The sequence below is a fragment of the Corapipo altera genome, unplaced genomic scaffold (assembly GCF_003945725.1).
Source record: "Corapipo altera isolate COAL_440 unplaced genomic scaffold, ASM394572v1 71516, whole genome shotgun sequence".
NCBI lineage: Eukaryota > Metazoa > Chordata > Aves > Passeriformes > Pipridae > Corapipo > Corapipo altera.
Genome location: NW_020885554.1, coordinates 1 through 12242, shown reverse-complemented (window position 1 = coordinate 12242; position 12242 = coordinate 1). Strand labels below are relative to the sequence as shown.

The 12242-nt window shown below is 64.1% G+C and overlaps 2 protein-coding genes across 2 annotated transcripts; both read right to left on the bottom strand.

Moving 5' to 3' along the window:
• Positions 1-6: 6 nt before the first annotated feature.
• On the bottom strand, positions 7-2780 carry LOC113940605 (laminin subunit beta-2-like; the record flags this gene model as incomplete). Its single annotated transcript, XM_027631765.1, has 8 exons — positions 2515-2780; positions 2188-2351; positions 1965-2100; positions 1700-1773; positions 1399-1587; positions 1260-1323; positions 145-347; positions 7-56 (listed from the first exon to the last, which is right to left on the bottom strand). Coding segments are annotated over exons 1-8 (938 nt in total), but the record flags the coding sequence as incomplete, so codon positions are not given.
• A 127-nt stretch (positions 2781-2907) lies between these two features.
• On the bottom strand, positions 2908-11996 carry LOC113940606 (laminin subunit beta-2-like). The gene is made up of 24 exons (XM_027631766.1): positions 11748-11996; positions 11551-11630; positions 11155-11311; positions 10806-10958; positions 10547-10705; positions 10344-10465; positions 9980-10100; positions 9325-9511; positions 8997-9140; positions 8362-8593; positions 7838-8001; positions 7525-7749; positions 6966-7180; positions 6784-6880; positions 5981-6359; positions 5715-5899; positions 5411-5640; positions 5122-5325; positions 4568-4712; positions 4275-4482; positions 4044-4185; positions 3574-3750; positions 3323-3479; positions 2908-3169 (listed from the first exon to the last, which is right to left on the bottom strand). The coding sequence occupies exons 1-24, from the start codon at positions 11883-11885 to the stop codon at positions 3036-3038; spliced, it is 4155 nt and encodes a 1384-aa protein (XP_027487567.1). The 5' UTR covers positions 11886-11996; the 3' UTR covers positions 2908-3035.
• Between the last annotated feature and the right edge of the window lie 246 nt (positions 11997-12242).

Genomic DNA, 12242 nt, shown 5'->3' with positions numbered 1-12242 from the left:
CAGCGCTCGCAGTTCAGCCCCTGCGTGTGGTGCTTGCAGACACAGCGCCCGTGCACCTGTCGGGATGCCACGGGTCAAGGGCTACAGAACTAGGCAGCGCAGCTACCCAGCTCCAGCAGGGCACGCGGGGCTGGCTCGCCCTACCATGCCGTCGGCGGTGGCAGGTGCCCCACTGAGCGGGGCACATTCAGAGGCATGCCCGTAGCAGAAGCAGTTCCCACGCATCACCAGCTCGTAGAGCGCGTAGTAGTACTTCTCCCGGATCTCCCGCCGCGAGTCCAGCAGGTCATCCCCCAGCGTGTGCAGCTTGGTGAGGTTCACCCGCAGGTTGGTGACACGCAGCAAGTCTGCGGCAGGGAGAGACTCGTGTTGGCATGGCATGGCTGGGCACATCCATGCACACCTCACCTCTGACGGGCACAGCTGGGCTGGGCTGTGCATGGCATAGCGGGCTGTGGGCAGTTCAGAGGAGCTGGGCATGGCTTGGGCATGGCTGGGATGGGCTGTGCATGGCATGGGGTGTCTGAGCAGGGCTGCTATCCAGGCTGGGCTGTTGTGTTTTTTTACAGCACAGTGTATTGGCCCAGGGCTCTGCATGGTTTGGCTCACAGGCATGTGGTTGCACGTGGCCATGTTGGGCTGTATGTAACTGCAGGGGTTCAACTCCCATGCACGTGGCTGTGCACAGTCTGCCTGTGTGTGGGCCAGGGCTCTGCACACCCCAGCAGAGCCTCTGCAGAGGCTGGGACCCCACGAGTGCAGAACAATGCCCTGGGCACAGCACCTTTATGGGTGGTGGGACACTCACCACTGGGGGTTGTGCCCAGGAGACAGCTGTCCCTGATGGATGCAGCCGGGGGGCCCTGGCAGGAAAGGACAGCTCCCCAGAACTGCAGCTTCCCAGAAGCCCTGCCCTGCAGATTCCTCCCCTCCTGCTCCCAGTCTAAATTTAGCCCTGGGTGATTAACCCACTGCATCTTGTGCCCAGCATGACTCCCCATCTTGCACTGCGGCTGCTGCTCAGCACTGGGTGCAGCCATGGCACAACCATCCCCCTCCACTTGACCCAATACAGCCTGACCTTTAGCTGCTCCCACAGGGCAGGGTGCAGGAGGGGCCCGAGCTGCTGCTGGATCAGGGCTGATCAGGGCTGGATCAGGCCCTGACCCCACTGTGAGGCTCAGAGCAGGGAAAGAACAGCCAAAATAGCTGCGCCCAAAATAGAGCAGCCAGGCAGGAGCCCAGGGCTGGCGACTCACTCTGGATGGAGGAGCTGTAGGGGTCCCGGATAGGGATGGCAGGGTCCAGCACTCGGTAGATCACCTAGGATGGACAGCAAGGTGGTGAGGAGAGAACAGGGGGTCCCTCAACCCTCCTGGAGTGCTGCTGGGGCCTCACCTCTCCCTCAGTGGAGGGCTCGATGTCAGAGTAGCGGGACTCACAGATGACATCATCGATGCGGCGTGGGGGCCCATGGGGGACGTGGGGGAAGGAGGCAGTGCAGTCGTAGGCAAAGTAGCGATAGACCTTCCAGGTGCGCCCAAAGTCGGCCGAGCGCTCCACCAGCATGGCCGCGGGGCGGAAGGTCTGCAAGACACCCAGGTGGGACGGGGGCCAGCCCCACAGCCCTCAGGGGCCTGTCTCATCCCATCCCATCCCATCCCAACCCAGCCTGGGTACCCTAAATGTTGGGACCCACCTTGAAGGTCATGATGAGGTGGGTGAAGTGGAACTCGGCCTCCAGGTCCAGCTGGATGCTGACGTGCTCCACACCTGGGGATGACAGGTGTGATTGCTGGGAGCACCCACCCATGGCTCCCTGGGGCTCGTCCCCCCCACCCGGCCGTGGTCCAGGGGTGCGGCCGTGGCCGCTGGCTGAGTCACACTTCCTCAGCGTGGGAGGAAGGGAAAGAGAGCCCCCCGGGACAGGACAGGATGCCCTGCCACCCCCACCCACTGCTCACCATTCTCCGACTGCCACCAGGCTTTCTTGGGACGGGGGGCGAAGCTGGTGACCACGTTCTCGATGCGGTGGCTGTTGGTGTTGGTGCGGGCATCATAGGGCCGTCGCGAGTCGCAGATGAAGCACTTTTTCTCCTCCTGCGAGTGGGAGGCTCAGCGTGTGTCCTCAGCCCTGTCCCGTGACCCACATCCCCGCCCAGTGCCCCCAGTCCCCGTCCCACTCACCTGGAGGTGGCTGACAATGCAGTAGGGCTGAGGCCGGCGCAGCCCGCAGGTGGAGGTGGCACTCAGGCTGGCGGCTCGCCCCACCAACAGGTCCCCGGTGGCCGGGTAGCAGCTGCCGCGGGCACAGCCCTGGGGGGAATCGGGGGCTAGGCCCCCCCCCAGCCCTGCGGGGCGGCGGGTGGCTCAGGGCGCCGCGGGGCAAAGGGGGGGCCGGGGCTCCCCCCGCCGCGCCCGGGGCCCCTTCCGCGGCCGCCCGGAAACGGGGCGGCGGGGCCGGACCGGACCCCGGCACCCACCGGCCCCGCTGGGCGGGGGGCGCGGACTCACCGGCCAGCAGAGGCAGCAGCAGGAGGGCGCCGGGGCTCCGCTTCACCGGGCTCCGCATCGCGGGGCGCGACGGGGCGGAAAGGGGCGCAAAAGGCGCGCAAAGGGGGCGCTCGGCAGGTGCCCGGCGGTCCCGTCCCGTCCCGTCCTGACCCGCCGGTTCCCGTACTCGATCCCGTTCCCACTCCCGTCCCCGGCCCCGTCCCGGTCCCTCCCGGCCCCTCCGAACTGGGCGGCAGGCGCAGCGCTCGGGGCTGTGCGGAAAGCGCGGGGCGGATCCCGGCCGGAGTGGGGAGCGGGGGAGCGAAGCGGCCGGGACAGGCGGGAGAATACAGGAGGCAGGAGCAGGGGGAGGCAGGAGGCAGGGAAAGGCAGAAGGCACCGGACACAGGCACACACAGTTCAGGGCTTTATTTGCAGGCGCGCCCGCGATATAGGGGGGTGTGGAGTGGACGGGACCTCCGAGCTCGGGGACCGGAGGGGGGCTGCGGGGCAGGACCGGCCCCCGACGCCGTCGATGGTCCCTAGCAGGTGGCATAAGCGTTGGCCCTCTCGCGGATCTCCTGCAGCAGTCCCGAGACCTGCTGCTCCAACTCCTGCAGTTGTGTCACCTTTGCTGCCATTGCCTGCTCGTTGGCCCCAAAGCGCTGCTCCAGGTCTGCAGGACAGGGGACACGGTCATGGTGCAGCTCACCACCATGTCACCAGCCCGCATCACTCCTGGGCCACCAGGTGAGATGGGCCCAGGGGGACACAGGGAGACGCACAAGGAGATGGTTCGGAATGTCCCCCACCATGTTCTCCCCCTCACCTTCCAGCTTCCTCTTGCTGTTGCTGGCCTTGTCCAAGAGGTTTCGGGCCTCTGTTGTCAGCTGTGTCACACGCTGCAGGGCCCCATCAGATACCCCATCCAGCACTCTCACCCGGTTCTTCAGCAACACGTAGCGCTGCGTCACATGCGCCAGGTCCTGGTGGCACAAGGGCATGATAGTGAGGCTCAGCACCCCTAGCACTCTGTCTCTACTTGGTGCCACACCACGGCCAAGCAGGGCTGGAGCTCACCTGGCTAAGTGACCCTGAGTTGGAGGTGGCACGCTGTGCCCCATCCTTGGCTTGCTGGGCCATGTGGCGAACATTCTGGCTGCGCTCCTGCAGGGTAGTGACGCGTTGTGCCAGCTCCTGCAGCCGCCGCTGTGCCCGTGTCTCCTTGGCGTCCAGGGCCTGCAGCTTGCGCTCCGCCTGGGCAGGCACAGACACCGGCTGTGGCAGGCACGGCAACTGCCACACCCACGGTGCCGGGCCCACTGCCCTGGTGAACACACAGCACCCACCCCCCACCATTCCCCCAGTACCAGCCTCCCTATCTATGATGTGCCTAAAGGTATCAGTCTTGCTGTCCACAGTACCAACCCTATTGCTCCCAGTGTGCCCCCACAGCACCAACCCGGTTGTCCCCAGCATGCCCAAAACAGCATCCCCACTCCCGGCCATGCTGGTGGAATTGGCTCCACTCCCCAGCTGGTGCCCCTTACCTCCCTGGCTTTGTTCTCAGCTGCCCGGATGGCATTCCTGGCGCTCTGCAGGGCACTCCCTGCTGCCGTTGCCTGAGCCCGTGCCACCTCCAGTGCCTGCTGTGTCTCCACCAGCTCATCCCTCACACCTTCTGCTCGCTCCCTGTGGCAGCATGGGCAGCTCCAGGCCCTGCCAGGGCTGGGGGACTGACCCCATACCCTGCCCACCTTGGCATATCCCTCATAACTCACCTGGCCTCCTGTCCCCGCGCCAGCAGCCCCTGTGCCATGGCCAGCCCCTCTGCCGTGCCATTGAGCACTGCATCAACCCCCTCCAGCTGGCTGATGCTCTCCCGCATCTCCCACAGCAGCTCCTGGATCCGACTGGGGCTGCTGGGCAGGGAGATGTTCAGCACCTGCTGGGCCACCAGCTCGATGCTGCCTGGGTCGGCTCCCTCCTCTGCAGGGACAGGGGAGGAGAATGAGCTCAGGGTGGGTGCACTGAGCCCCACCATTATCACGTGCCCACCTGGTGCTGGCACTACCTGCCAGGAAGGCCTTGATTCGACGGATGAAATCCCGTAGCTGGGCCGTCGCCTCCTCCGCACGGCTGCGGGCAGCCTGTGAGCGCCCCAGTGCCTCCTCCGCCCAGCTCCGTGCCCCCCGTGCCAGCTCCTGCACCTCCTGCATCTGGGGAGCAGCTGGCTGAGCGGGGGGCACAGGGAAGCCCCAGGAAGGGGGCATGGGGGTGACCAGGGGGCATGAGGTTACATGTGCAGGGACAAGATGGGGGCCTGCAAGGGAGCATGGAAGGAGGGTGCAAAGGAACATACAGAGGGTGCAGCAGTGGCCCAAGTGGGCACACAGGTGGCACAAGGGGCAGTTGTGAAGGGGTATAAGAGGGACACCAAGGGCTAATATCCTTGGAGGCATGGAAAGGGCACAAGGAGGGCATAGAAGGGGACATACAGAGGGACATGGAAAGGGCACAAACAGAACATGGAAGGGCACATCAAAGTGTCATGGAGAGGGCACAAGCAGGCCATGCAAAAGGGTCACAAGGGGACCCCAGAAAGTGTCATGGAGCCACCACTCCTACCTTCTGTGCCACAACACCCAGCTGCCCTAATGCCACCTCCAACTGCTGTGAGGCATTACGGGCGCTGCTCAGGGCTCGAGCTGAGATGGGCAATGCCCCTGCACAACCCGTGCCACCGCAACGCCGCGTGCCGTCACCGTCCCGGCACAAGGCTCCTCCACAAGGTGCGTGCTTGCAGCTCCGGTCTCCGGGTGCCCCACATATCTGTGATGATGCCAATGGTGCAGATGGCAGCTCAACACCACATAGGGAGAGACCCCCATGCCACTCCCACCAGTCCTGCTCTCACCTTCTCATTGATCCTGGCAATGCTGAGTCCCATCACCCGTTTCTGTGCCTCCCGCAAGGATTTCCGTGCTGCGGCTGTGCCACGGCGGAAAGCATCGCCCCGCTGCCGCAATGCCCGCTCAGCTGCCCGCCGCGTCGCCTGTGACCTGCTCAGCTCACCAGCTGTGCCATTGGCCACCACCTCTGCCTGCCGCGAGGCCTCCGCCGATGCCAGGATGCTGCGGTAAGACTCTGAGGGCGCTGGTGTCAGGGTTTGACCAGGATGGCTGCCACCAACCCCTCCAATCCTTGCCAGATGCTCTTACCGCTGAATCCAGTCGTTGCTACGGTGCCGAGGAGGATTTGGAGATGGGAGGTGGTTCGGTTGAGACCCCCCAGCTTGTGGCTCAGCCCAGCTAGCTGGTCATGGTGCCGCACATCTGCCTGCGCCAACTGGTCCAGATGTTGTTCCAGCTCTTGGAGGTGCCTCCAGAAGTTGTCCAGCTCCATTCTTGGGGTGGGGATGGGGTCTTAAACTTTTTTGGGGGACAAAAGGAGGGTCCCCCCACACGAGCCCAATGCGCACACTTGCCTAGTGCCGTCCAGCTGCCCAGGCAGTCCACTGAGGAGGGGGCTACTGGGGTTGCCCGCTTCACCCAGCAGTCGTTCCACGCGTCCCAGGGCCTCCTCCAGCTCCCTCAGGCGACGAGGGCTGAGTGGGAGCGCGGATCCCCCCTCCCTCAGGGCCTGCACCTGCGCCCCAAGGCGCCGCAGTCCGTCCCGCAGGCTGCCCACGGCCGGGTCCCAGCGCCCGAAGCAGGGGTGGCAGGGCGAGCAGTGGGGGAAAGGCTCCTGGTAGCCCCGCTGGCAGCGGTCACAGTGCAGCCCCCCAAATCCCAGCCGGCACTGGCACTGCCCGCTGTCCTGCTCGCACTGTGGGCTCTCAGCACCCAGCGGCTCACACTCACAGGCTGCAGAGACAGTCAGATGTGTGTCCCGGCCTCCCCACAGACACCCATGCCCCCAGAGTGGCACCATATTCCCAGCATCCCACCATAATCCCCTATGTCTCCAGAGTCCCATCTATGCCCAGGGTCTCCTATGTCCCCACAGTCCCACCATGTACTCAGGGTCCCCTGAGTCTTCCATGGTCCCACAGACTCCCCATGTCCTCAGGGTCCCACCATGTCCCCAGCATCCCACTGTGTCACCAAGGTCTTCTGTGCCCCCAGCATCCCACCATGTCTCCAAGATCTCCTGAATCCCTTGTGTCCCCAGTGTCCCACGTTCAGAGACTCCACCCATGTCCCTAGAGTCTCATCATGCACCCAGATTCCCCCCAAAACTCATGTCCCCGGAGCCCCCAGAGCCCCAGCCCCTGGAGTGTGCCCCCACCTCGGCACTCCTGCTCAGGGTCTCCCCAGTGGTGCTCCTGGCACTGGGAGCAGACACGGCCCCCGAACCCGGGCCGGCACTGGCACTGCCCTGTCACCTGCAGCAACAGTGCTGTGCTCAGTGGGTGGCTCACCAGGCCCCGGGAGGGCACTGGAGCCATGCCAGGGTGCCAGGGAACTCACCGTGTCACAGACAGAGTGCAGGGCATGTATGGGGTGGCAGTCACAGGGCTCGCAGCCCCCTGGACCTCCCAAGCTCCAGAATTGGGGTGCACAGCGGTCGCAGCTCTTGCCCACAACGTTGGGCCGGCAGGTGCAGGCTCCCGTGCCACGGTCACAGGCACAGGTGCCATTGGCACAGTGTGAGGCCAGTGTGCCCCGCGGGTCACAGCCGCAGCCTGCAGGAGGGCGGGCATCCACTTGGGGCTCAGCAGTGCCCTGCTGGCCCCAACACCCCAGATCTGCCTGGCCCCAAAACCCATGCACAGGCCCAACACCCCTACCAATCCCAATCCCTGTCCCCTGCCCAGCCCCAACCCAGGCACAGCCCCAAACCTCACCTGGCCCTGACCCCCAAGCCCCAAACCCCCCAACACCACAAAATTCTGCCCAACCCAACTGCCCTGCACAACCCCAATCACTCTACACCCAACCACAGCCATGAGCCTCATCCCCACCCCAAGCCCTTGCTTCAGCCCAATTTCCCTAACCCAAACGCCTCAGAGCCCCCTGCCCCGCTCACGCCGGCAGCTGCGCTGCAGGGCATTGCCATAGTAGCCAGGCTGGCACTGGGCACAGTGAGGCCCGGCAGTGTGGTACAGGCAGCGCAGGCACTGCCCCGTGCGAGGGTCGCAGCCCCCCGGGTCGCTGGTGTCGATGTTGTTGTTGCACTGGCAGGGCCGGCACACGCCCCCCTCCATCTCCGGAGCCCCGAAGTAGCCAGGGGAGCAGCGGTCGCAGCGGGGCCCTGTGGAAAGTGGGGGCTGTAGGTGCTGGGCTCCTGCAGCTCCAGTGCTGGGTGGTCCCCGCTGCACCGTGCCTGCCCTTCCCCTCACCTGCGTATCCAGGTGCGCAGAGGCAGATAATGTGGTGGGTCTCCTCACTGGCGTGGCAGGAGCTCCCGTGGTAGTGCCGTGTGCCGGGGTAGCCAGGACAGGGGCAGGGCCGGCACTGCTGGCCTGAGCCCAGCACGGGATTCCCGTAGTAACCATCCTGGCACCTGCAAGGACAAGGGATGAGTGCCCAGTGGATCCATCACAGCCATCATATACCATCCCACCATCCCATCCATCCCATCTCATTCCATTGTATCCCATACCATCAAATCTCATCCTATCCCATTCCATTCCATCTCAATCTCATCCATCTCATCCCATCCATCCTATATCCAATTATATCCATCCCATCCCATCCTATACTACCCTACCCCATCCCATCTCATCCCATCCCCCCATTCCAACATATCCCATATAATCATATCTCATTCTATCCTATCTCGTTGTATCTATTCCATTCCATGCCACATCACACACCACACCACGCCATGCCATGCCATCCCCTCCCCTTGGCCCTGGCTCACCTCTCACAGTGCCGTCCATCCGTGTGGTCGCGGCAGCGCAGGCAGGTGCCCGTGCGAGGGTCACACTCCTCAGCGTGCCCGTTGCACTGGCAGGGCCGGCAGGCAGGGAAGCCCCAGTAGCCGGGCTGGCACTGGTCACACTGCCGGCCCACGGCACCAGACTGGCACTGGCACTGCCCGCTCACTGCGTCACACAGCTGGGAGACCGAGCCCTCCGGGGAGCAGATGCAGGCTGTGGGGCAGCACGGCTCCAGTCAGGCACAGGGATGCAGGGATATAGGGATGGACAGACAGACAGGCAGGGGACCAGCACCGACTCCAAGGACTGTGGCACAGAAGGGCTCATGTGGACACACAGGTCCACAAGAACATGAGTGGACAGACAGCCAAGTGAGTGCCAGGCAGGACAGCGTCCACAGGGGGCTTAGGTGGATGGATGGATGGATGGATGAGTGGATGGATGGATGGAGGGGGGAACTGGGATGGGCTGCAGGACAACAGAGCTGAGATGGACACGTGCATGGATGGACAGATGTACAGACAAGTGAACAAGGCAGTGAACAGAGAACTGATGGCTGGACAGAGACAGACAGGAGGGACAGGGATCCCTGGCAGACACAGATCCCACCACTTACGGCTGCATCCCTGGGGCCCAAAGCCATAGCTGCCTGGGGCGCAGCGGTCACAGCGTCGGCCGATGACGTGGGGCTTGCACTCGCACTGCCCACCCTGGACCTGGCACTCGCTGCTGCGGGAGCCCTGTGGGTCGCACTGGCAGGCTGCAGGAGCAGGACCAGCATGGGGCCAGGGCTGCCCTCTCCACACCTTCCCACACCTACCGATGCCCTGTCACTGCTCTCCTGCCCACCCTGCCACGGGCATGGCCACATCCTGACCCACTGCCCTGGGCAGGGCTCCACCTTGCCCACTCCTCAGTCCCATCCCCGCAGGGTCCCCACTCACGCAGTGCCCCGCCGTGCATCAGGGCCGAGACGCTGCAGACCAGGCGGGTGCAGGCCTGGGCCAAGGGGTGTGGGGGGGCCATGTGAAACACCTCCAGGCACCGGTACCGCTCCAGCTCCTCCTGGCGCGCTGCCGCCTCCGCCCCATGGAAACCTGGCAACTCCAACACCCGTGGCAGGAGCACCAGCTGTGGGAAGGGGAGAGGAGAGGGGGTTGGGGGGCACAGACAGCCCCCACTGCGAGACCTGGCCCCTGCCACCAAGATGGATCCATCTGTCCCAGTACAGCCCTGATCCTGCTGGAGGCTCAACCACTCAGCTCCATCAACAGCTGAAGTTCCACTGACATCCCCAAACCCATTGATACTCCCATACTAATTCCTATCCCCAAAGACTTCCTTATACCCTTCCACACTGACATCTCTGTGCCAACTCCAACTCTGTCAAAGTCCCAGTCTCATTGGTATCCCCTTCTCCATCAACATCCTCATCCCATCCCATCCCATTCCCTCCTCATTCTACCTCATCCTCATCCCCATCCCATGTACATCTCCAGAGCGGGGTCACTGCCCACCCCAGCCTGTGGTCCCCCATCTCTGCCCATCACCCCACCCCTGCCAAGCCCCAGGCATGGGCTGCAGTGGGACCCCCCTCACCGAGTCAATGAGGATGAAGGCGCCGGGGTGGCGCTGGGTGACACCAGCCCGCTGAAGCCGCATGGTCACTTCATAGGGGGTGCTGGGCTCGAAGCAGAAGGGCCGGGACAGCAGCACATACCTGTACAGAGTCAGGTGTCAGGGCATGGGCACAGCGGGGCCATGGGGACAGCAAGGGGACAGCAGCAGAACCTAACCGCCTTCCTTGTCCCTGTCCCCATCCCTCACCTGTGTGGTAGGATTGCCCCTGTTTCCATTCCATCCCCATCCCTCAGTTCTGGGAGTGTGGTAGGGCTGTCCCTGTCCCTGTCCTGTCCCGATCCTTGTCCCCACCTCCATCCCACCCCATCCCATCCCATCCCACCTCTGGCTGTGGGGCAGGCTCTCACGGTACATCTGCTCGGAGGGCAGCAGGTTCCCACAGCGAGGGCTGGTGGGCAACACCCGGGAGCTGACACTGACCACGACCTCCCAGTCCTCAGCTGACTGTGGCAACAGGTGAGGCAGTGTCAGGGCTGTGCCATGCCGGGCCATACACACCGTGGCCGCGGCCGTGGCCGTGCTCACCTCAGGCTCGTAGCGGATGAGCAGCTCGTAGTCCATTGGGTAGGGCACGTTGTCCATGAGGAAGGTCAGGCCAGCCCCGTCCCTCACCCGGGCGAACCCCAAGCCTGTCCACGTCACCATGTGCCCAGCACCATCCCGTACCACCTCCTCCACGTCCGGCTGGGCAGGGCACCGGCACAGCTTGGCCCAGGCTCTGCCTCCAGACTGCCCCTGCCCCACAGTGCCCGCCTGTGCCCTCTCCCACCACCCCAGGGCTCACCTTGGGGGGCTGTTGGCGGCTGCGGCGCAAGGGGGTGCGGAGCTGGGGGGCACGGGGGGAGCTGCGCTGGTGCCGTGAGCGTCCCTTCCGCCCCCCTGACTCCCTAGTGTTGTACTCCAGACAGTCCTGAGGCACCTCTGCCCTGATGGCACCCTGCAGGGACGGGGTCAGGGGATAGTGGCCATGCACAGGGGCAGCCATGCACAAGGATAGCCATGCACAGGGCATGGTGACAGCCACATGCATGACAGGGTGACAGCCATGCATGGAGCATGGGTGACAGCCATGCATGGAGCATGGTGCACAGTGACAGCCATGTACAAGCACAGGGACTCCCAAGAAGACTCACCGGGAGCTGGGGGTGGCTGTGGCCATGGCCGGTGGCCTGCTCAGCCTCATAGGTGTAGTAGTCGAGGGGGGCGCAGAAGAATCCGGGTTGTACCTGGTCACACTGCCGCCCCATGATGTGGGGACGGCAGGGACAAGCCCCGTCCTCCATGGAGCACCTGGGGGCGACCATCCTGTCCCTCCATCTGTCCTCCTGTCTGGCTTTGTCCTCATCCGTCCCTCCATCTCTGGAGATGGAGACCCCTCCCTCCCTTATTCCATACCAGTCCCCTCTATCTTCCCAGCCTTGTCCCCATCCCTCCACCAATGTTCCCATCCCTCCCCCCCATGTGTCACTCCCAGCCCTGTCCCCACTCCCATCCCATTCCATGCCCCTAGGTGCTGTGCTAGGCCCCACCGGTTGCTGTAGGCTCCCCCGAAGTCACAGGCGCAGGGCCGGCATCCCCCCAGGTCGTAGCTCAGGCCCCAGAACTCAGGCTGCAGTGAGGAGGGACATGTAGGGATGTGTGGGGCCAGCCCAGACCTGGGGGTAGCCATGGGGTTGGGGAGAGTCAGGGGCATGGTGCATGGTGTGGGACAGGCTGGGGAACTCACCACGCACTGGCTGCAGGAGCGCCCGGCCACGAAGCGTTTGCAGTAGCAATCCCCACTGATGGGGTCACACGGGGAGCTGCCCATCACCGTGCCCCGCGGGTCACACCGGCACGCTGCCCCCCGCACATGCATGTGCATATGTGGGAGGCTGCCATGTGGGACCACAGCCCATGGGCTTCATGGCCGTCCTTCCCCATTCCATGTCCTTTCATCCCTCACCCCTCCATCCCCATCTCTCTGTCCCCATTCCTCCGTCCTCAGTCCTTCCATTCCCATCCCTCCATCACATATCCCTCCATTTCCATGTCTCTATCCCAGATCGTTCCATCCTCATCCCTCCATCACCATCCCTTCACCTCCATCCCTCCATCTCCCTCCCTTCATCCTCATACAACCAATCCCCTTTCTCAATCACCACCCCTTCATCCCCCATTCCTGCCTCCTCAAGCCTTCATCCACACCCCTCCATCATTCTTCTACCCCCATCCCTCCACC